Source organism: Microcaecilia unicolor, chromosome 5 (assembly GCF_901765095.1).
Source record: "Microcaecilia unicolor chromosome 5, aMicUni1.1, whole genome shotgun sequence".
NCBI classification, from domain to species: Eukaryota; Metazoa; Chordata; class Amphibia; order Gymnophiona; family Siphonopidae; genus Microcaecilia; species Microcaecilia unicolor.
In genome coordinates, this window is record NC_044035.1 from 114,547,207 (window position 1) to 114,570,680 (window position 23,474).

At 41.6% G+C, this 23,474-nt stretch overlaps 1 protein-coding gene across 6 annotated transcripts in view; it reads left to right on the plus strand.

Annotated features, from left to right (window-relative positions):
- The window catches only part of KAT6B (lysine acetyltransferase 6B), a 364,617-nt gene extending 345,434 nt beyond the window's left edge, over positions 1 to 19,183 (plus strand). For all 6 annotated transcript variants that reach the window (XM_030203217.1, XM_030203216.1, XM_030203215.1 and 3 more), the window contains 2 exons: positions 9,466 to 9,754; positions 15,495 to 19,183. In XM_030203217.1, coding sequence (XP_030059077.1) covers positions 9,466 to 9,754; positions 15,495 to 17,965 — 2,760 coding nt within the window. In that variant the 3' untranslated portion in view covers positions 17,966 to 19,183. The remainder of the gene's footprint in view (positions 1 to 9,465; positions 9,755 to 15,494) is intronic.
- Positions 19,184 to 23,474: the final 4,291 nt, after the last annotated feature.

Sequence of the window (23,474 nt, forward strand, 5' to 3'; positions counted from 1 at the left end):
GAGTGTTTTTATTTACCTCTTTTGCCTCTGCTTTCCTCACAGCGTTAAAAAAAAAAAAAAAAAGTCGCGTCGTGCTTTAGCACAGCGATCTTGGAAAAGGTTTTTGTCTTGAGATTCTTCTGCAGGACCGGAGCTGTGATACTCGATCTAGTGAGGTAAGAGTGTTTTCTGACTCCTCCGGGGTGGGCCCGCGATCGGGACGTTTTTGACGCGAACCGCCATTTTTTTAATTTTACCGCCGTTTTCGGCGATGGCTGCGGAGACTGTAAAGCGCTGTTCTAAATGTGGCGAGCGCAAATCAGCAGCGGGGCTCTGTAATTCGTGCTGTACAGACGGTAGAGCTGGCCCGAGCATGGCGAGCAGCGATCTTTTGCGCTCTGAGCTGGCAGCGGACGCCATTTTGGATTTTCCACATGGCGCGGCCTCCGTTGCGACGGAGAGCCCTGAATCCGGGGGTGGGGGGGGGGGTCCTCTTAGTGAGGCTAATAATAGAGCTGATAGCCCTGGGCAGGATCCGGGCGGTCATGGAGCGGTTTTCTCCCCTGATTTTGTTTTAATGCTGCATAGGGCGTACATGCTTAAAAGAGCTCTTCCACAGGGATCTTCGGACCCTTCTTGTGTCTCTGCCCCTATCACCATAAAGTATCTTGTCTGTCTCTTTCCCTTACCCCCACCATCCAGCATTGCCCCTTCTCTCCCCCCATGCAGTATTGCTTCTGCCTCTCTCACCTCCTTTCTGTCCCCTCCCTGAAACCAGCATCTCCTCTATGTTCCTCCACATATTCCATACCACTTGCATCCAGCAGTGCCTGTCTGTCTCTCTCCCCCAGCATGCAGCAATGCCCATTGTCTTTCTCCTCTACTCCCCACACCTGCCATCCTGCATCCCCTCTCTTGTCTCTTTCCTTCTCACCCCCCCCCCCCCCCGCCAGCTAGCATCCCTCTCTTGTCTCTCTGCTCCTACCACCATAAAGTATCTCATCTCTGTCTCTTTCCCTTACTGCCACCATGCATCCAATCATACTTCTTTTCTTTTTCCTTCCCCACCTATTCACTGCCACCCTGCAGTACAGTTTCATTCTTCCCTCTATCCCCCCACCCTGCCCCGTTTCCCCCAATGATGGTGACAAATTGGGACATTTCAGGGATGCCTTCCAGAGTGTTGTGCTAGTGAAAAGCCAACACCACTTCAGCTGGGATAGATGCAACCAACTAAATAAGAGCTAGAATAGGAGCACCTCAAGCACAGATCTGAATCTCTTACAGCGACACATTGTCCGAGAATGGCCATTAAGTTAGTTGTAAAATGCACTCAGCACTTTACAGAGCGAGTTACCCATAAAAGCAGTGTTTGTGAGTTTATTACTTAAATTACTAGAAGAAGAAAAAGTACATGCAAATGAAGGTGGGGGTGAATCCCGAGCACAGTTGTAAATAATCTCTTTCTAACTTCTCAGTCATCATCTTCCTCTAGTGCAGAAATCAGACAGTTTCCTGGTATTCAAGCAAAGCATCCGCGAACCTCCTCTCTAAAGAGTGGAAGAAGGTTGCTGGGGTTTTGGTTTTTATTTTACCTGGTTCTCGTGGGATGGTTCTCCTGGACCCAGAAGCACACGACCCCATAAGCAGCAGACAGGGAAGCGCTAGCTGCGGGCATCCCCTGAACACAGCCATCTGCTCGCATAGTGTGCACCGAAGCGGAGGAAAAGTTGGAAAAGTTTTCAGCCGCTGTCACCAAACACGTCTGGCAGAGCCAGCAGGCGGCAGGATGAGGCAGCAGAGAGCCGGGACTCAGAGAATTCAAGGGGGCGCGGGCAGGCTGGGGGGGGAGGCCTTGTACCTCTGCCACCGGTCCCGCGCTAATAAGCAATGATAGAAGAAGAGAGCGGGACCAGACTCTACAGCGCCGCTAGTGCTTCCTGTGACGGCTCTGCCTCTTATACGGGGTGCCTATGGAAAAGTGCATCTGTCTTAGTTACTGCGTAAGTCCACACTGCTTGGAAGGGGGTATAGCAGGGATTCCCTGTAAGTTTGTTGCTAGCTAGGGGAAAGACGAGGGGATCGTGGGTGGAGTCTACAGACCTTTGATCTCACACGGACAGAGAACAGCACAAAAGGAAACAGCAGGCTGCAGACCCTATTGTTCTCGCACAGAGGGTGAACATCATGCTTGCTGGAAAAAGCAAACGGCTCTTGAAAAAAAGCAGGACCATGAGAGTGCTTGGAACAGCCCCATAGGGTGGCTGCAGACTGAATAATTTTTATTTTATTATTTTTTTAACAACAAAGTGGTTGTGATTTCTCTTGAAAAAGCAGGGAGGCTTTATACAGCAGGCTAGTCCTTCCTGTTGTTCTTAAAAGTAGATGAACCACACACAATCCAGCTATAAAAGATGTCCTTTTTTTTTTTGAAAAATAAAATAAAAAAGAAAACCAAATGCCTATTTTTCCTTCCGTGTGAGAAAAAAAAGTTATTCTTAGCACGTGCAAGTAAATTCCATCAAAGCTGTAGGGGGCGGTGTTGGGGTTTTTTTTACATCACTTTCCATCATGTGACCCCATCCAAGATGGCGGCTAGAAGGGGAAACAGAAGTGATTAAATGTGTACAGTGGTGGCTGACATCTTGGGAAAGAATATCACTTCATGTGACATCACCAAAGGGGTGGAGTTTGAGGCAGGGCTCATGTCTGCTCCCTGAGTCTTTACCAAGAGTGTCTGTGGAGGCTGGGTGTGCACATGTTTCCCTACTTGGATGATTTGTTGGTCAAGAGTACATTCAAGGACAGAGCTCAGGAATCAATGCAGAGAACCATTCAGGTGTTTGAGTTTCTAAAGTTTGTTTTTTAAAAACTTTTTATTTATGCACTTTCCAATAAAAAATCATAACATCAGAAATCACATCATATCCAGAGTAATATCAAAAATTCAATATCCAATAAAGGAAACAAGTGAAAACAAATAGAATACAATGTTGTTAGTTCACAAATTTGGAGAAGACTGAAAAACAAACAGGATAAGGCAAATATAGAAACTAATGTACAAGGGATAAGGCAAATAAAGAAACTAATGTACAAGGAAACTAAAGAAAGTGGATGAGGTCAGGCCAGAGATAAATATACCAAGGAGCTTATATACCCAATCACTGAGGCACCCTAGAGCTCATTTCAGACTTACGAGACACAAACAGTGAAAGCTGTGCAGGATAAAAAAATATATATATCACTCCTTGCAGAGTAAGAACACATTTGCAAGGATACCACAGGACGAAGGAAGCCCCCAACTGCAACTTCTGAGGTCTCAGTAAAAGGAACTATTTTCTCTTCTTTTGAGTAACCCGAGGTACATCAGGATACATATGAATCTTGCAGTTCATAAACATGTCTATTTTTGAAGAATAATTTAATGAGCCATTCTCTGAGTCCAAGGTTAACTGCACCAGCAATGTAGCTGAAGACACCACCTCCACATCTGATCTCTCAAGGAAATTAGTCAAGTCCAAAGTGTCCATAGAAACTCCATATGATTGGAGGGATGGAGATGTTTTCTTTTTAGCACTTGGTAAATAATACATCTTGGAGCAAGGAGAGATAGATGTTGTTGAAATCTGTAAACATTCAAGGAGTTATCTCTTAAACATATCACTTGCAGAAATAGGAAAAACTTTTGGAAGTTGATCAGGCTTAATGTCTAACCATGTTTTCCCAGGATTCCACCTTGTTTCTCAAATTAACACTATCTTTCATCCATATCTCTCCATGCGTTTCTAAAGTCCACAATTTCCCTTCAAGAGTCTAAGGGGGTCTTTTACTTAGGCGCGCTGGCATTTTTAGCGCACGTTAAAAATAGGCACACGCTAAAGACACCCATAGGAATTCATTGGCATCTTTAACGTTTAGCGCGCACCTATTTTTAATGTGCACTAAAAACGCCAGCGTGCCTTAGTAAAAGACCCCCTGAATCTGAGACTTTTGTCTTCAGTTCTAATGACTCAGAATGCACATATTCCAATGAAGAAGAAAATTCACTATTTGAGTGCTCAAGTCAGTTGAAGGGCTGATACAGCCTCCCAGATAAGTCTCTAAAGTGAATATATCTGGTTGGCACAAGGGAGCTACTTCTAATCCAGCAGAGTGAGAAATACTCAGTCACTCCATTGCCAGGCCCCCACAGATCTTGCAAATAGCTACAAACTCACTTCCTTGAGTACAAATGCCAGCGGAGACAACAAATCATCCTGCAGGCCTCCAGCAGGAGAAGCTTCCACTCCTGCATGGCACTGTGTCAAGTCTTGCTTACTCACCCGGACAGTGTCACCTTCCAGAAGCACCAGTGGTAGTGGTTGCACTGGAGTGCTCCTCTGTTCAGGAAAGAGTGACGTCTTCGAGGGGGTACCTGACTCCCCATCAAGGATTTGCCCCCAGCTAAATTGCTTCCCAAAGCTGTCTCTCTGGCAGATCCTCGAACCACAAAGGAATCCATCAGCCCTGAATGTAAGGGAAGCATGTCCAGGTCCTGTTGATAGACCTGGGTTTTAGGTCTGCGATTCACCATAGAAATTCAATAACAGAGGAACAGTGTCCTGTAGTTCACCTCAAGCTGCCATCTTGACCAAGGCTGTTCCAGAGTTTGTTATATAACAACTCAAAATCCATTCTCCTTCCCATTCAGCATCTAGAATTCATTGTAGCCCTGGTAGACACAGTTCAATTGCAGGCCTTTCTTCCAGACGTTAGGCAGAGGCAATGATCGCTGTTGCCCTGCTATTCTGGCAGAGTCAGCAGCTTACAGCTCAGCAGATGTTGAAGTTGTTGGGCCTCCATGGTGCATGTCACACCTATGGCACATCTCCATTTGAGACAGACTCAGTGGACCCTAGGTTCCCAGTGGTGTCAGGCTTCAAGGAACCTAGCGGATGTCATCTCTGTCACTCCCAAACTGTAGGCTTTTGCTCTTGTGGTGGGCATTTTGGCCCAATCTAGTCTTGGGACTTCCATACTAAATTTCTCCCCCACACAAGACGCTAATGACAGATGCTTCCAATCTGGGCTGGGAAGCTCATGTAGACGGGCTTCACACCCAGGGTCACTAGTCCGCTCAGGGGAAGCAACTTCACATCAATCTCTTGGAGCTCTGAGATATTTTGAATGCTCTAAAGACTTTCAGAGCTCAGATGTTGCACCAATTAATCCTCATTCAAACGGACAGTCAGATTGCGATGTACTATGTCAACAAGTAGAGAAGCACAGGGTCGTACCTCTTGTGTCAGGAGGCAGTCAGGATATGGCATTGTGCCTCCACCCATATACCTGGCAGGAAGAGATAAGCTTGGTGGACAGTTTGAGAAGGGTGATGCAACCACATGAGTGGTCTCTGAACATGGGTGTTGTCCAACGAATCTTCTGAGAGTGGGACACCCCATCGTTGTATCTATACACCACTCACCTCAACGAGAAAGTTCCTCAGCTCTGCTCCAGGCTGCGATCACACAGCAAACTAGGGTTCAAGGCCTTCTGTGTGTATATCCTCCAATACCTCTTGTGGGAAGATGCTGCTGAAACTTTAGTAGGACCAGGGAACCATGATCCTAATTGTGCCCTACTGGCCATGGCAGATATTGTTCCCTCTACTTATAGAGTTCTCTTCAGAAGACCCATGGAGACTGGACTGTTTTCCGAGCCTTATCACTCAAAATGAAGGGTCTCTCTTGCATCCCAGTCTCCAATCCCTAGCCCTTATGGTTTGGATGTTGAGAGCATAGAGTTAGCATCTCTTCATCTGCAAGAGGGTGTCTCCCAAGTCCTGCTTGCTTCCAGGGAGGATTCCACCAAGAAGTTGTGTAATTTTAAGTGGAAGAGATTAAGGGGCCCTTTTACTAAGGTGCACCAAAAAATGGCCTTCGATGGTGTAGGCACGTGTTTTGGACATGCACAGGTCCATTTTTCAGCGTGCCTGCAAAAAAGGCCTTTTGTTTAGTGGCCGAAAATAGACGTGTGTCAAAACCAGCGCGTGTCCGTTTTTGGCCTGAGACTTTATTGCCACCCATTGACTTAGCAGTATGGTCTCACGCGTTAACTGGGTGATAATCATCAGCATGCATACACTGCTGCCTACTGCCAGGTAAGCTCCACAAGGTGAAATTTCTACTGCGTGTTTTGGATGTGCGTCAAAGATGAAATTACTACCCGGGGCACATGGTAGTCGGGTGGGCGGTAGTTCCAATTTGCTGCACATTGTACGTGCATAGGCGCCTACGCACCTTAGTAAAAGGGTCCCTTACTGTCTGGTGTGAGGGCAAGGCCTTCGATCCTTTTACCTGCCCTACATAGTCTTCTGTCTACACATTCACATCTCAGTACTACTTGAGAAGGATTCCTGATGCAAAAGTTGGTTTGGTCAAACAGTTCTGCAGAATTTGTTTGGTGTCTAAAATCCAAGTACATCCTCCTAGCACCTTCAAGCACGCCGTAGTCACACCTCTCCTCAAAAAACCATCACTTGACCCTACCTGCCCCTCCCAACTATCGCCCCATCTCTCTCCTACCCTTCCTCTCCAAAATACTTGAGCGCGCCGTTCACAGCCGCTGTCTTGATTTTCTCTCCTCTCATGCCATCCTCGACCCACTCCAGTCTGGTTTCCGCCCTTTCCACTCGACAGAAACAGCACTCTCTAAAGTCTGCATTGACCTGCTCCTGGCCAAATCCAGAGGCCACTACTCCATCCTCATCCTCCTTGATCTTTCTGCTGCTTTTGACACTGTCAATCAAGATTTACTTCTCGCCACACTGGCCTCATTTGGGTTCCAGGGCTCTGTCCTCTCCTGGTTCTCCTCCTATCTCTCCCACCGCACATTCAGGGTGCACTCTCACGGATCTTCCTCCACTCCTATCCCGCTATCTGTTGGAGTTCCCCAGGGATCTGTTCTTGGACCCCTTCTCTTCTCTATCTACACCTCTTCCCTAGGCTCACTGATCTCATCTCATGGCTTCCAGTATCATCTTTACGCTGATGACACCCAGCTCTATCTCTCCACACCAGACATCACCGCAGAGACCCAGGCCAAGGTATTGGCCTGCCTATCCGACATTGCTGCCTGGATGTCCAACCGCCACCTGAAGCTAAACATGTCCAAGACCGAGCTCCTCGTCTTTCCACCTAAGCCCACTTCTCTTCTTCCCCCACTCTCTATCTCAGTTGATGGCACCCTCATCCTCCCCGTCTCATCTGCCCGCAACCTCGGGGTCATCTTCGACTCCTCCCTCTCCTTCTCTGCGCATATCCAGCAGACTGCCAAAACCTGTCGCTTCTTCCTTTTCAACATCAACAAAATTTGCCCTTTCCTCACTGGGCACATCACCCGAACTCTCGTCCATGCTCTCATTACCTCTCGCCTCGACTACTGCAACTTGCTCCTCACTGGCCTCCCACTCAGCCATCTATCCCCCCTTCAATCCATTCAGAACTCTGCCGCACGTCTTATATTCCACCAGAACCGATATACTCATATCACCCCTCTCCTCAAGTCGCTTCACTGGCTTCCGATCAGATACCGCATCCAATTCAAGCTTCTCCTCCTTACTTACAAATGCACTCACTCTGCTGCTCCTCACTACCTCTCTACCCTCATCTCCCCCTACGTTCCTGCCAGTAATCTCCGCTCACATGACAAATCCCTCCTCTCAGTACTCTTCTCCACCATTGCCAACTCCAGGCTCCGCTCATTTTGCCTTGCCTCACCCTATGTCTGGAACAATCTTCCTGAATCCCTTCGCCAAGCCCCCTCCCTACCCATCTTCAAATCCTTGCTTAAAGCTCACCTCTTCAATGCTGCATTCGGAACCTAACCTTTCGAACATATAGGTTGCCCCAATCTGTCTGACCTATCAAATTAACTGTACATTTGTCTTTTAGATTGTAAGCTCTTCGAGCAGGGACTGTCTTTCCATGTTAAATTGTACAGCGCTGCATAACCCTAGTAGCGCTTTAGAAATGTTAAGTAGTAGTAGTAGTAGTAGACCATCTCTAAGGTTGACCTAAATTTGCTGATTTGGGGCGTCCCTGACCGTATTATCGAAATGAAAGATGTACGCCCATCTTGTTTCGATAATACGGGTTTCCCAGCCACTTGCTGGAGCCGTCCTGCGAGGACGTCCCCAGGAAAACTTGGGTGCCCCTTTCGATTTTGCCCCTCTAAGTTGCCCACTTATATCAGGTGTTCTCCGAGGACAGCAGGACAAATGTTGCCACATACCCTCCCTCCTCCCCTAGAAGTTGTATTACTTAAGCTTTTTTTATATTGCTGGTCCCACACACTCAGGCAGGAAGGCATTCATGCATGCGCAGTATGGAGATATGATAGAGGTCTATAAAATAATGAGTGGAGTGAAACGAGTAGATGTGAATTGCTTGTTTACTTTTTCCAAAAATACTAGGACTAGGGGGCACGCATTGAAGCTAGAAAGTAGGAAATTGAAAATGAATCAGAGCAAATATTTCTTCACTCCACGTGTAATTAAACTCTTGAATTCGTTGCCAGAGAATGTAGTAAAAGCAGCTAGCTTAGCGGGGTTTTAAAAAGATTTGGATAGCTTCCTAAAGGAAAAGTCCATAGACCATTAATAAAATGGACTTGGGGAAAATCCACTGCTTATTTCTAAAATAAGCAACATAGAATGTATTGTACTGTTTTTGGGATCTTGCCAGGTACTTGTGACCTGGATTGGCCACTGTTGGAAACAGGATGCTGGCCTTGATGGACCTTCGGTCTCTCCCAGTATGGCAGTACTTATGTACTTACGTATGGCAATTCCAACAGTTTCAGAAGATAATGGAACGCTGGGTAGCATCTGTGCCAGGCTCTTTTGAATAATGTCACCCATATGTGGCAATATGTGTCCTACTGTCCTTGGAGAACACCTGCTACAGGCGAGTAACTTCACTAATTCCTCAGAACAATATAAACATAAATTCAATCAGAATTCAAAGGGAATAAAACATGAAAACTCCAGAATCCATTGCCAGTGGTCAACGTAGCCACGTTTCCTATTTGCAGTGAGTTTTATCTGCTCCTTAAATATACTTTGTTAATACAAATGGTCATCTGCAAAGGCATAGTTTAGAAATTCTTTCCATTTCAAACTGAGCATTATCATTCTGGAATTGGATGGTGGTTCATTTGCTTTCATTTACTGTATATTTTGCAGTACATTTTTCTTTTATTGAACCAGTTTAAGAATAATCCAAAGATGTGATATATCAGCTCTGCAAATAATGTATATGTCTTTATACATCCGAAGAAGGGATTTGTGGTATCTTTGGATTAGTTTTAGGTTGGTCTAATAATTATAGGAGTCCTACTTTCTCCAAGACCAATACTAAATCATTAGAATGCTTGTACTATATTTTGATTGGTTGAATATACCTTTAGAATTTTAATGTCTATTATATATTTTGCAATACTTTTCAGAGATCATTCCTACTTAAGAAGAAAAGGGGCCGTAAATGCCGCAGGATTAATAGCAGTGTTACAACAGAGACTATATCTGAAACTACTGAAGTATTGAATGAACCCTTTGCCAACTCAGATGAAGAAAGGCCTATGCCACGGTTAGATCTAACTTTGGAGACTGATCAGGAAGATGATCAGTTGAAGCCTGTCATCAGGAAAGTACTCCATTACCAACATGGTCGACAGAGACACATTGAGGAAGAGGAGGAAGACTATCATAGTCATAGAGAAGAGGATCAATGCACAAGTAAGTAAATGTTAATTTAAAATTTCTAAGTTCAGTTTATTTCATTTGCTAGTTATCATTTATAGAAGTCATTCATACTCACGGTTTCCTCTGAAAATCTCTTCACAAAATCCAGGAAGTGGAAAACGTCACACACCACCCATGATCTCCATGTAGTGTAATGGCATGCGGTGACATTCATGAAAAGGTGTTCAGTAAATGAGTCAGATACTAATCTTGTGCAGAGACAATGACCAACTTTGATATAAACGTCAACCTTACTAGCTAGCCTTGTCTGGGACAATGTTTAGTACTTTGATACATTGAATTGATAATTGAGTAACCAAAAAGAAAAAAAGAATAAAATTCTGTTCATCGCTTTACATTTGAGTGAAAATGTGGAGGTTTTTTTTTTTAGGAGAGTCAGTGATCGATTAGCCGTATGTAGCTGATTGTTAAAATTACTTTGCATTATATCGGCTACGGCATTAACTGAGGCCCCTTTTTCCTCCTTTGAAAAAAATGTAGACCGATGTTTCTGTATACTCCCACAGTCTAGCTTGTTTGGTCTTTTGATCACTTTTTTGTGGACATTTAGTGTGAGCTACCAGCGAGTGATCTTTTTCTTCATTACTTTGTTTGATAAAGCATATATCCAGTAGCAGAATTATCTAGCCCTGGTTGATTGGACCATTCCTCAGTCTTTTTTTTTTGTGTATATGAGAACCTTGATTACTAATTAAACATTTTCTTTCGCCGTATTTAACTGCAGAAAGATATATGGCGCTCCCTCCCCCTGTTATAATAATATAATTTTTAATAAATTGATCATTTCAAATAAATGTAAGTCTGACAAGCAGAAAACAGAGTCTTCACAACTCGGTCTCATTACCCAACAGAGCCTATGCAAGAAAGCCTTTTCAGTTTAGGGAAAAGTTCTGGGGGGCCATCGAAAGATACGTGCATAGAGCCTATAGAGTTTGTTTTTCTGCACATTGAGTAAGATGTGTCCACTGTCTCTCTCTCTCTCTCTCTTTGAAAAGATTTTGATGTACTGATGACATTGTGTGGGATCTTTATTTTTTTTTTATCTTGTGCACCTCTAGTTAGGTTTTTTGGTCATTTTTAAACTTCTTTTTTTTTTATTTGCTGCCTTTCACTTTTTTGCCCCCTAGGGGAACAATGTCCTAGTTTTCTTTCAGAAGTGGGAAATTTGATTTCTCAGCTTTCTTTTTTGACTATGTCTCAAAAAAAAAAATAAAAGCCCCCAGCAACTTTAAACATGAAGCTTGTGTGCAAGATGTATCCAACAAAGAGGCGTAAACAGCTTGCACACAGTTTCAAGATGAAAAGAAGGCGAGATGCATCCAAATTTCTTTAAAACCATTATCGAGGTCCAACCAAACTCAGTGTGGCCACATTTCACCAAATAAATAATAATAAAATAGAACTGAAAACATAATACAAATTATAAACATAAAAGACAGTCAAAATGATCATTCGTGCATGTTAAAGTGGCTTCTATGTTAAGTTTGGGGTTTTTTTTTTATCTGTCCAGGATGACAAGTCATAGGACAAAAGACTTACATTAGCTGAAATGTACCAAGTTCTCTTTAGGGAAATATCTTGTGTGCTTTTCAAGAACCATCATTTAAAACAGCAAAGAGCATAAAACAAAAACAGTATGAGAACCTACAATTTTCACTCTCCAATATTTCAAGAACCGATTATGGAAACAATTTTAAAAAATGGAGAGCAAACAGTAGTCTACTCAGTCTCTTATATGTACTCCATGTTCATTAAAAAAAAAAAAAGTTAACTGAAGTCATAACTGGCGCTGCTTTAAAGACAAAGCAATATTAGAAAATACAGTGTTATATCTAATAATAACTCTGTTTTGTGTTCTTGTGTTCTTAAATGATGGCTCTTAAAAAGCACACAAGATATGTCCCTTCAATATTCTGTCCTTGTGAGAGACTAAAAAAACTTGGTACATTTTAGCTAATGTATGTCTTTGTCCTTTTAATGATTTGCTACCCTTGACTGATAATAAGGCATCTGATAATATGAATCTATGGTCTTTGTGGACCCAGATCATTTAAACACACCAGAATGTCATTGTGGTAATGGAGGAAGTCAAAAGCATTCTTATTTGGTGGATCTTTCATTCATTTTGATGAATGCATGTCCTTTCCAAGTTATACAACATCAGAATGTATTGGCCACAGATTCTTCAGTCTGAGCTGGGTGCATACTTAGAGGAGATATACTCCAGGGCCTTTACTCCCTCCAAGAAAAAGATGTAACATCTTGGAAATATGCTGTAGTGAATTTCATAATGGCTTTCAGAGGTCAGATGCGCAGGAAAATTGCCTTATTTCAAATAGACACCTAAGAGCCATGTTCTTCTTAAACGTGCAGGGAGGAACCTGACTTTCTCTGGTAGGAAGTATTCAGTTTGTAGATACCTGGTTGCAAACTGGATCTCTGAGCGATATTTTAGGACCTCTGAATGTTTGTGTATTATCTTCTTGATCACTCTGTGCTAGTTCAGATAGATAATCAAATTGCATGTTTTATGTCAACAAACAAGGAGGATAGGAGAGAGAGAAACTGACTGATGTCATGGTAGGTGAATGAAAGAAAGACAGATTGGATGGTGACAGGTTAGAATAAAGAGAGTGAGTGGGTGATGACAGAGTCAAGCAATGAGAGTGCTTTGGTGGGGAAGGGGTTGTTGGCTATGTATTTCTGCCAGTGGCCTGCAGTAGTACATTATAAACCTGATTTATTAAGCTTTCTTTTCTCTTAGACATGAAATAGAAAGAAATTCATAGTAAATCAGGCCCTAAATGAGCCATAGGAGGGTATCTCTCTGTCCCCAGCCGCTCTTCAACTTTGGTGTAGACCACCAGGGAGAGGGGTGATGAAATGTCAGAGTTACTAGCTCTAAACTCCAAAGAAATTCTGTCAAGGCCTGCCCAAAGAAATGGGCTGTATAAAGTTTCCTGCCCTATATTCAGGTAAAGTTGCATGAATATGCACACAAAATTGACTTGAGAAGGAGGTGTTCCCAAGTTGAGGTAGGGTTTGCATACTTTTGCAAATTAAAGTGTGTATATGTAAATTAATTACCCTGAAAATGTGCATCTACCAAAGATCAATGTAAATTTATATGTAGTTTCTCTTGGAGTAATTTTCAAAACAGACATGCACACAGTTTTGCTTTGAAAATCCAGCCAAATTTGTGCAGAGAGCTATGCATATACTTTTTACACATGTGCACAGTTATAAAATCACTCCTCCCCCTCCCAATCTGTATAGCAATGTTTTTACTAGTCTTAGTTTTACTTTATATAGTGGTAGTGTAGGTCATTGTTTATTAGAAGTGTGCATGGCCAATAAAAGTTGTCTTTTTTTAAGCAAAAGTTTTGTGATTTTCTGGTTTCAGTGTTGCACACATTCATGTTTTTTTGTACACATTCTGTTTGCAAGAGGTTTTTTGAATGCGCATGTCAATGGGTATGTGTGTGTATTTGGAGGTATATGAGCATGCAAGCAATTTGTAGGCACATCCCTATATTTTATATATAATTACTTGTGTCTGTTCTTTATATATAATCAATACATTGTATTTCTGTGGGAAATGTATTATTAAATTTTAGGACTATATTTTCCCAAACTAGTGGATAGGAAAAGATACAATGTACCTGCTATGATATATTTATTTATTTATCAGGATTGTTTTACTGCCTTTTTAAAAGAATTCACTCAAGGTGGTGTACAGTAAGAGTAAATCAAACATAAACAATAGACAATTACAACAGTAAAAATATTCAAATAACAGTACAAAGTATGGCGTGGAGGGGCATTTTCGATATGACGTCCAAGTTCGACTTTAGATGTTTTGCAAAAATCTTCCAAAATTTGAATAGGAAAGAAGTTCATTTTCAAAAAAGAAAAACGTCTATCTTTTTTTGTTTTTGGAAATACTGTTTCTAACAAGGTTTTGTGCTTTGGACATTTTGTTTTTTGGTCAATTTAAAAAAAAAACGTCCAAGTGGAAAAAGTAGAAAATCAAGGCATTGGGATGTAGGAGGGGCCAGAATTTTTAGTAGACTGGTCTCCTGGACATCCCAGGAGATAAATGGGACACCCTAGGGGGCACTACAGTGGACTTAAAAAACATACTCCTAGGTGCACATCTCACCATTGCTCCCTTATCTTGTCAGCTGAGCCCCCCAAAACCCACTTCCCACAACTGTACACCACTACAATAGCCCTTTTGGGTGAAGGGGGCACCTATATATAGGTACAGTGGGTTTCTGGTGAGCTTTAGAGGGCTCACAGTTTCCCCCACAAATGTGACAGGTAGAGGGAGATAGGGACCAGAGTCCCCCACTCCATGGTGCACTTCACTGACCACAGCACTACTCCAGGGACCTGCATGCTGCTCTAATACACCTGGCCCTAACATCTGAGGCTGTCATAGAGGCTCCTAAATCATATTTGTATTTACAATTGTGGGGGGTGGGAGGGGATCAGTGACCACTGGGGGGGTATTGAGGGTTCACCCCTGATTCCCTCCAGGTCTAGCTCAGTACATCTTAGTTTTAGTCCTAGACACTTTTGTTTTGTTCCATTGTGGCTGACAAATGTCCCAAGTTCTAGGAACGCCCAGATCCCGCTCTTGACACACCCCTTGTGATTTTAACGCACTTCTGATGGACTTCATAGAAAAACATCTAAAAATTGGTTTTGAAAATACCAATTTGGACGTTTTTGTGAGGAAAAACGTCCAAATGCAGATTTATGCCACTTCTTCAACATTTTTCTGTTTTGAAAATGAGCTCCAAAATATGCTACTTACAATGTCAACACAATACGTAATAGAACATTTTGATAGCTTAGGGTATAAGTAAAGATTGAACATATAGATAAGTAAGAGACTAAGAGGAGTTAGAAAATAAGGTGAATAATTTAAAGAAAGTTGCATCCCCCAGAGAGATGATTAAATTTGTTTGTTTGTTTGTTTTGTGCTTTGGACATTTTGTTGGTCAATTAAAAAAAAACGTCCAAGTGAAAAAAGTAGAAAATCAAGGCATTGGGATGTAGGAGGGGCCAGAATTTTTAGTAGACTGTTTAAATGTTATTTCAGCTAGGGTATGCATGGATAAACATGTCCTGCTGCAGTATGTGCAGCCTGTGTCACTTGTTGTGTGTGAGACTAAGAAGTTAGTTACTTCTTCCATTAAAGGCCTGGTTGAAGAGCCAATCTTTCACCTGCTTCCTGAAGTAGAGAGAGTCTTGTGTTAAGCAGGGCCTTTCAGGAAGAGCATTCCAGAGTATGGGGGCTACTCTGGAGAAAGCTCACTTGCAGGTATCACATCATGCAATGTCTTTTGGAGAGGGTGTGGTTAGGGATAACCCTTGGGGAGGACCTTAGTGTCCTTGGAGGTGTGTAGAGGGTCATCCTGTTCTTCAAGTACTTGGGGCCATTTCCTTTAAGGGCCTTGAAGATCAGACATAGAGTTTTAAATTTAGCCCTGTATTGTACTGGTAGCCAATGAAGATATGAATATGTATAGAGCCCTAATGTATGTTTGAGAGCACAGTTTCTTTACATAAAAAGGACTATAAATATATTTTCTTTGTGAAAAGTAATCAAACTCTTTAGACTAAAATGATATTTAAGTGTGGTTTATTTCTAAAATTTGTTATTCTCTCTTTTCTACTCCCAACTCTAAATTTAATTCCAAAGCTGATAACAATGATGTACCAGTGTTAAAAGAAGACTCCAAGGACAATCCAGAACCCCTGCGACGTAAACAAGGATGGCCAAAAGGGGTGAAGCGTGGTCCATCAAAATGGAGACGGAGCAAAGAAAGAAAGACTGGTTTTAAACTAAACTTATACACGCCTCCTGAAACTCCCATGGAGCCTGACTATCAAGTAATAGCAGAAGAACAAAAAGAAACAGCAGAGGACAAAGAATGTCTTGCTCCTGTTACAAATGAAATTATGAAAGAGCCTATTAAACTCATTCGATCTCAAGAAATAGATGTGGAAAATTTACCTTCTGATCCTTTGAGTTCACAAAATATGCATTTGGAAATAGGCAATGACATTTTAAAAGTTGAGGAAAATGAAGAAAAACATGTAGAAAGAAATAATGAAGGTACTAAAAATCAACATAAAACCCAAGAGGAGCAAATCTGTGTGGAGAAAGAAGATCCTAAGCATTTGGATGACAATGATGATGATGAAGAGGAGGAGGAGGAAGAGGAACCTTCTCATAATGATGATCATGATGCTGATGATGAAGATGATAGTCATATGGATTCAACAGAAGTAGAAAAGAACATATCAGGAGAAACATTCAAAGTGCTTGAGAATCATGAAACTTTTTTAGACATAAATATTCAAACCACTAATTCAGGTCAAGAAAATTTAATGGACTGTGGTGTTGATCTTACAGCTGAATCTGATGGTGACCACAATGAACTGACTGCTGATTCAGAACACATACAAGAATCTGATGAAGATCATATTGATGAACAGAACCAAAAGAATAGTGAAGTAAGTTCAGAATTCAAAGAGGAAAATACTGAAACCCTAGAAATTGATTCAGAGACAGTACAGGCAGTTCAGTCTCTTACACAGGAAAATGGTGACCAGGAAGATGCATTTCAGGATTGTGCAGAAACACAGGAAGCATGCCGAAGTTTGCAAAATTACACACACACAGACCAAAGTCCACAAATGACTCCTCTTGATGATTGTCAACAGTCTGAACATAGTCCAGTTTCATCAGTTCATTCTCATCCTAGCCAGTCAGTTCGTTCTGTGAATAGTCCAAGTGTTCCTCCATTAGATAATAACTATGCTCAGATCAGTCCAGACCAGAGTGCTATCTCAGTGCCATCTTTACAGAATTTGGAAACCAGTCCAATAATGGATGTTCCATCAGTTTCTGACCATTCACAACAGGTTGTAGATAGTGGTTTTAGTGATCTAGGTAGTATTGAAAGTACAACAGAAAACTATGAAAATCCAAGTAGCTATGATTCAACCATGGGAAGTAGCATCTGTGGTGGTAATTCTTCACAAAACAGCTGCTCCTACAGCAGCCTGACATCCAGCAATCTTACACAGAATAGCTGTGCAGTGACTCAGCAAATGTCAAGTATGAATGGGAGCTGTAGCATGATGCAACAAAACATCAGTTCCCCACCACCTTGCAATGTAAAATCTCCTCAAGGTTGCATTGTGGAAAGACCACCTAGCAGCAACCAGCAGCTATCCCAGTGTAGTATGGCTTCTAATTTTACACCACCTATGCAGTTGGCTGAGATCCCAGAGACTGGCAATGCAAACATTGGCTTATATGACAGACTGGGTCAGAATGAGTTTGGTGCAGGGCATTATCCCCAGCCATCCGCTACTTTTAGTCTTGCTAAGTTACAGCAGCTAACTAATACACTTATGGATCATTCATTGCCTTACAGCCATTCAGCTGCTGTTACCTCCTATGCAAATAGTGCCTCTTTGTCTACATCCTTGAGTAATACGGGGCTTGTCCAGCTGTCTCAGTCACCACATTCTGTTCCTGGAGGGCCTCAAGCACAACCTACAATGACTCCACCCCCTAACCTAACTCCTCCACCCATGAATTTGCCTCCCCCTCTACTGCAGCGTAACATGACTGCAACAAATATTGGAATTTCCCATACCCAAAGACTGCAAACTCAAATGGTAGGCAAAGGCCATGTTTCTATGAGAACCAAATCAGCATCTCTACCACCAACTGCAGCTGCAGCTCATCAGTCTCAAATCTATGGACGCACTTCACAGACTGTGGCCATGCAAGGACCTGCAAGGACCTTAACAATGCAACGTGGAATGAACATGAGCGTAAATTTAATGCCAGCTCCAGCTTATAATGTCAACTCTGTGAACATGAATATGAACACGCTCAATGCTATGAATGGCTATCGGATGACCCAGCCTATGATGAACAGTGGGTATCATGGTAACCATGGATATATGAATCAAACACCCCAGTATCCTATGCAAATGCAAATGGGAATGATGGGGACACAGCCATATGCTCAGCAATCAATGCAGGCAACACCACACAGTAATATGATGTACACTCCACCAGGGCACCATAGCTATATGAATAGTAGCATATCCAAACAGTCCCTTAATGGATCTTATATGAGAAGGTAGGTGGGATATTAAACTAGAAAATTAAATTGATCTGCACAAATGCTTTGGCAAGTAAGATTTCAAAACCAGCAATTGGTATGAATGCAAAAAAAACAAAAACTGTTGGCACCATAAAAAGCTGTATGCAGCAGAAAGCCTTATAAGAGATTTTTTTTGGTACCTGTTTTTGTTCCTTTTTGTATGACAAATCCTTTAGAAAAGACTTCTGTATTTGGACTGCAGTTCCACAGCAGCCTGTGGTTTGGAGCCATTTGATGTGCCTGCTACCATTCAAATAATGTGGATAATAGAGTCTAAAACTATCTAATAGTACTGCACCTCAAATTTACAGTCCTTAATATGTATATGCCTTTAGCATTTCATTTATTGTATATTTTGTTTCTTAAAGTGACACTTAATCCAGCATGCCGCTAATGTTTGTTAGTGACAGTGCATTTTGTAGTATACTGTACAAGTGTTGTGCTTACCGTAAAGCCATTTCTTCTTCTTTTTTTTTTCTTGTTTTTATTTTTATTTTTTCTTGATTAGGTGACCCTAACTTGACATTAAAAGAAAACAAACTATATTTTTGTTAATTATAAACTTGTATAAAGCTATAAAAGCCGAGTCACATATTGGTTTAGTTGAAAGGGTCTCTTACTTTGCTCAGTGTTTGGTGTCGAGGTAAGACTCTTTCATTTTGGTAACAGATTTCTTTGACAAAAAAGGCAGCTTTTTCTTTTATAAATGCAGACTTCTGTTTCCTGAATGGAGCATATTACAGTGTTTATCTGTCAAGTTTTAAAATATTTCAAATGTCTGAATACTTGGCAGGATTTCAGAATTTGGTGTAAAGTTGCTATTTTATGGAAATGCCTTTAACTTTACATTTTCATTCCATCTGTAGATTTTTCTATCTTTATAAAATATTGAAGTTATTTTTTAAGAAAAAAATATAGAGCAGTAGCGTGTGAATAGCTCAATCTAAGCTTACAAAATCGCATGTAAAATAGCAAAGGTTATTTGTGTCTGTTTATATTGCTTCCTTTTTTTTGTAGCCTTTGTACCTGTACAGGGTGACTGTAAGGGCCAAGCTGAAGAGGCTTGATACATGTATAAAATAGAATCCAGTGACGCACTTGTATTTATCTGTTATCTTTTTAGTCAGTCACTTGAAAAAAAAGCTGTACATTTTAACATAAAATAAATTATGATGAGCCATTTTTAGACTCATGTGTCTTGTCCTGTTGTAATATTGAACAGCAGTAAACAAAGTTTTAATGAATTCAATGAAGCGAGCACTTATTTTTAACTCTGTGGGTGTTAGGATTAAAGCATTCATTTTCAGTGAGAAATGTGATTTAAAATGTACTTCCTTTACGAACTTCCCTCAGAGTTTTGAACTTGTATTCCAAATATCAAAAAGCTAAAGTATAAATGTTTGCAGTGATAATGGAATTGTTGAAGAGACACAAGTCCATTAGAATTTCACAAACATCACAAAAAAGATTGTGCAATGGAGCTACATCATAGATATCTAGAAAGGTAGGGAAATCAAGTTGAAAAAGTATATTTCTATGGAGCTGGAACAATCCTAGCTTGAACACTAGACATATTTAAAGAAGAAAAGGCCTCGAGAAGCCCCCAGCAATTTTAGCTTCAGGGGCTGGGCTACTTCATCATCGGCCAAAAACCTCTGTTGTCTTGAGCATGCAATCTTAATGTATTTTATAGATTACTTAGCTTATTTCTTGTAGCTCGTTCGTTCAATATACGTTCCTTCTTCTTTAAATACGTCTAGTGTTCAAGCTGGATTGTTCCAGCTCCATAGAAATATACTTTTTCAACTTGATTTCCCTACCTTTCTAGATATTGTTGATTCACATGAAGGGAGATCACCTCCAAGTGTGTCTATAGTTAATAATCTAAAGCAACATCATAGATAAACAGTAAACCTGTTCATCTGTGATTGGAATAAATATCATGCATTTTGAATGTTTCCAATACTCTAAACATCATACATTAGGAAGGAGAGAAGCTTTTAAAAAAAAGTCAGTTCTCTGCTGTGCATAAATGCTATGACTGTTAATCAGTCATAGAGGGGGGTGGGACCTTACTTTAACCATATATTATTTAAGAAAAAAAAATAGCATTTAGCTTAGGCCAAACTGCTATTACAAAAAGCCATGGACTGGTCCAATTCCAATATTGACTAGAGTTTCACTATGCTGCATCAGTGAATCTGTGGACCTCACCATCTAAAACAAGATCAAAAAGTTGTTGTTTTTTTTTTTTAATATCTTGGTAAATGTGTTATCAAATGGAAATCAGTATAATATGGTTTTTTTTTTAGCCCCTTGCAACTCTCATCTTTTTTTATGAATAAGAGGCCAATGTCTAGTTCTCCGATCAAGGCAGTTGTTCAAGCCCCACATTAAATGTTCTTTTTCTGGATAGGATTATTTTGCTTCCACATTATTGCATAAAAGATATCTCTGTCAGCATAGGCGTAGACTGGGGGGGGCGAGGGGGGGCAATGCCCCCCCAAACGACGCGAGGCGCCGCCGCGGCATTAGTTAAAAATAAAAAAAAAAAACCACATGCAGGCACGCGCTCCTCTCCATCCGCTTGGCTTCCCTGCCCTCTCTATCTGCGTCCCGCCTTCCTTTGACGTCATTTCCTTTCGGGCGGGACGCAGACAGAGAGGGCAGGGAAGCCAAGCGGACGGAGAGGAGCGTGTCCGTCTACCCCTCTCTCTTCCTCCCTCCCTCCGGCGCAGGCAGCAGTCTTTTCCAGCGTTCCTGGCAGCGGTAGCGTTGTACACGCTGCCTTTGGCTCTGCCCCGAAGCCTTCTCTTCAAGTTCCTGTTCCCGCATAGGTGGGAACAGGAACTTGAAGAGAAGGCTTCCGGGGCAGACCGAAGGCAGCGTGTACAACGCTACCGCTGCCAGGAACGCTGGAAAAGCTGAAGACTGTTGCCTGCACCGGAGGGAGGGAGGGAGGAAGAGAGGGGGTAAACGGAGTCACCATCTTGGACCTCGGGGGGGGGGGGGAGCAGAGGGAAGATGAATGGGACTGGGAGGGGTGGGAAGCAGAGGGAAGGAGCAGGAGATGAATGGGACTGGGAGGGGTGGGAAGCAGAGGGAAGGAGCAGGAGATGGATGGGACTGGGTGGGGTGGGAAGCAGAGGGAAGGAGCAAGAGATGGATGGGACTGCGAGGGGTGGGGAGCAGAGGGATGGACCAGGAGATGGATGGGATTGGGAGAGGTCAGGCACAGCAGAGGGAAGGAGCAGAAGATGGATGGGACGGAGGGATGGTGAGCAGAGGGAAGGAACAGAAGATGGATAGAACTGGGAGGGGTGGGGAGCAGAGGGAAGGAGCAAGAGATGGATGGGACTGGGAGGGTGGGGAGCAAAGGGAAGCCTACTGGAAAGAAGACACTGCATAAAACAGAAGACACTGGGATCAAAGCGAATAGAAAAACTAAATGATCAGACAACAAAGGTAAATAAAAGTATTTTATTCATAATTTATTAATTGAAATATGTCAGCTTTTTGAAATGTGCATCTGTGATATTTTGCCTGTAAATTTCATTTCCTTCCTCCATATTAGCATATTAATTTGCATATGTATATATGCAAATGATATGCTAATATGCTCCGCCCATTCTTTGCCCCCCACCAAATGAAACAGTCAAACTACGCCTATGCTCTGTCAGTTATGACAGACTTATCTTATTTTCTTATATTTCAGTTGTATTCCTCATAAATTGTGGGCTGTACTTAAGTTAATGTTTGCTGTGATATATTGACTTGCATCTAGCTTTCCTTTCATTAATTGTTGTGTTACCTTCTAAGTTTAAATAACTTGGATTTTGTTTAAATTGCAATATAAAAAAAGTCTATTTATAAAAGCTTACAATCTAACAGATTTAGTCAAAAACAAAGTACAAACATGGTGGGTGCTCTTATCCAAATGCAATTCTTCAAATCACCAATCGGAAGACTGGGCATTTTAAACGTGGCCACTGCAAAACTGGCAAGATCTGTCAGAATTTACAAATCCCAATGATCCATCTTAAACCTGGGTTACAATATCATGCCACCAGTGAGACTGATGCAGTTTACATTATTCTATGTCACTGTGATAAAATGTATGTGGGGCAGATTCACAGACCTTCTGCACATAAATTACAGAACACCATTTAGTTGTTTAAAGTCTTAACAATTAAAAGCTCCACTAACAACATGTTGCTTACAAACAGCACACCAGTTCAAGGCACTCCATTGATAGACCATGGCCCTTTAAGAGAACAGGGCAGTGATCGGAAAACTTCATTGCTGTGCTGTAGACCAGAATGCAGTTTTAGATTAAATTCGGTGGATCCCAGAGGTTTGAATTCAAAGACAAACTGGCATTATTTTTCTGCAAATTGGTTACAAATTTTGGATGGAATTAGTTATCAAAACTGCATTTAATATTAAATTACATTTTAGTGTGCTGAACTAGTTTTGCAGGTGGTTGATTTAAACAACCAGTGTTTAGATAAGAGCACCCTCCATGTTTGTGCTTTGTTTTTGAGTAAAGAACCATGCTGAACTGTTTTTGTGAGTACAGTTCTTAGACTGCTACAAGTGTTGTAAATCTTCATAATCTAAGTCTTTTTAATCTTTTTGGATGGTGAGCAGGCTGCCATTGGAAATTGGACCAGTCTATAGCTTTTTGCAGTAGCAGTTTAGCTTAAGCTAAGTTCTGTTTTTTCCCTAAATAATATATGGTTAAAAAGAAGGCTTCTTTGCCTTTGATTGGTTAACAGCCATAGCACTTACACACAGCGTTATGCGGATTGTTTTTGCTGATGCTTTTTCCTTCCTAACATATGATAATATGAGTATTGGAAACAAATGAAACTCATGATATTTATTCCAGGAGAGTTGTTTGGGTTTACTCTTTATCTGTTAGACTTTCTATTTGGTAGCCTTTACTGGCATGATTTAATTCATTTAGGGACCCTTTTTCTAAGCGGTGGCTTACCGTTTGCCAAAGTGGAGCTACTGCCAGCCCAATGCAGGCGCTGGCAGTAGTTCCACCCCAAGTGTTTAGCATTTACGGCGCTAGTGGAAATATTCACAAAATATTTCCACAGGGGGTTGCCCAGCAGTAATCAGGCAGGACCGCACAGTACCCAGTTAATTCCGGGTTAGCATTGGAGCCTTTGAGGTGGTGGTAAATGCTCCCCGCACATGGCCATGCGATAAGAGCAGTCTTGCACATGCCCTTGTCTTTTTTTTTTTTGGCCTTTTTACCCACAGCTTTGTAAAAGGGCCCCATAATCAGTTCATCTGAGTTCATATTCATCAGTTTGTGGGTGTCTTTTTTTGGTACAGCAATAATAGCTATTATATTTTAGATAATTAAGTTAGCAGTCAAAACAAATAAAACCATTAACTTCCTTTCAATTTTTTATTTCACTCCTCAGAAGATAATTTGTAAAGATTTTGTAAGCTCTTTCTGTTTGCTTCCGCTG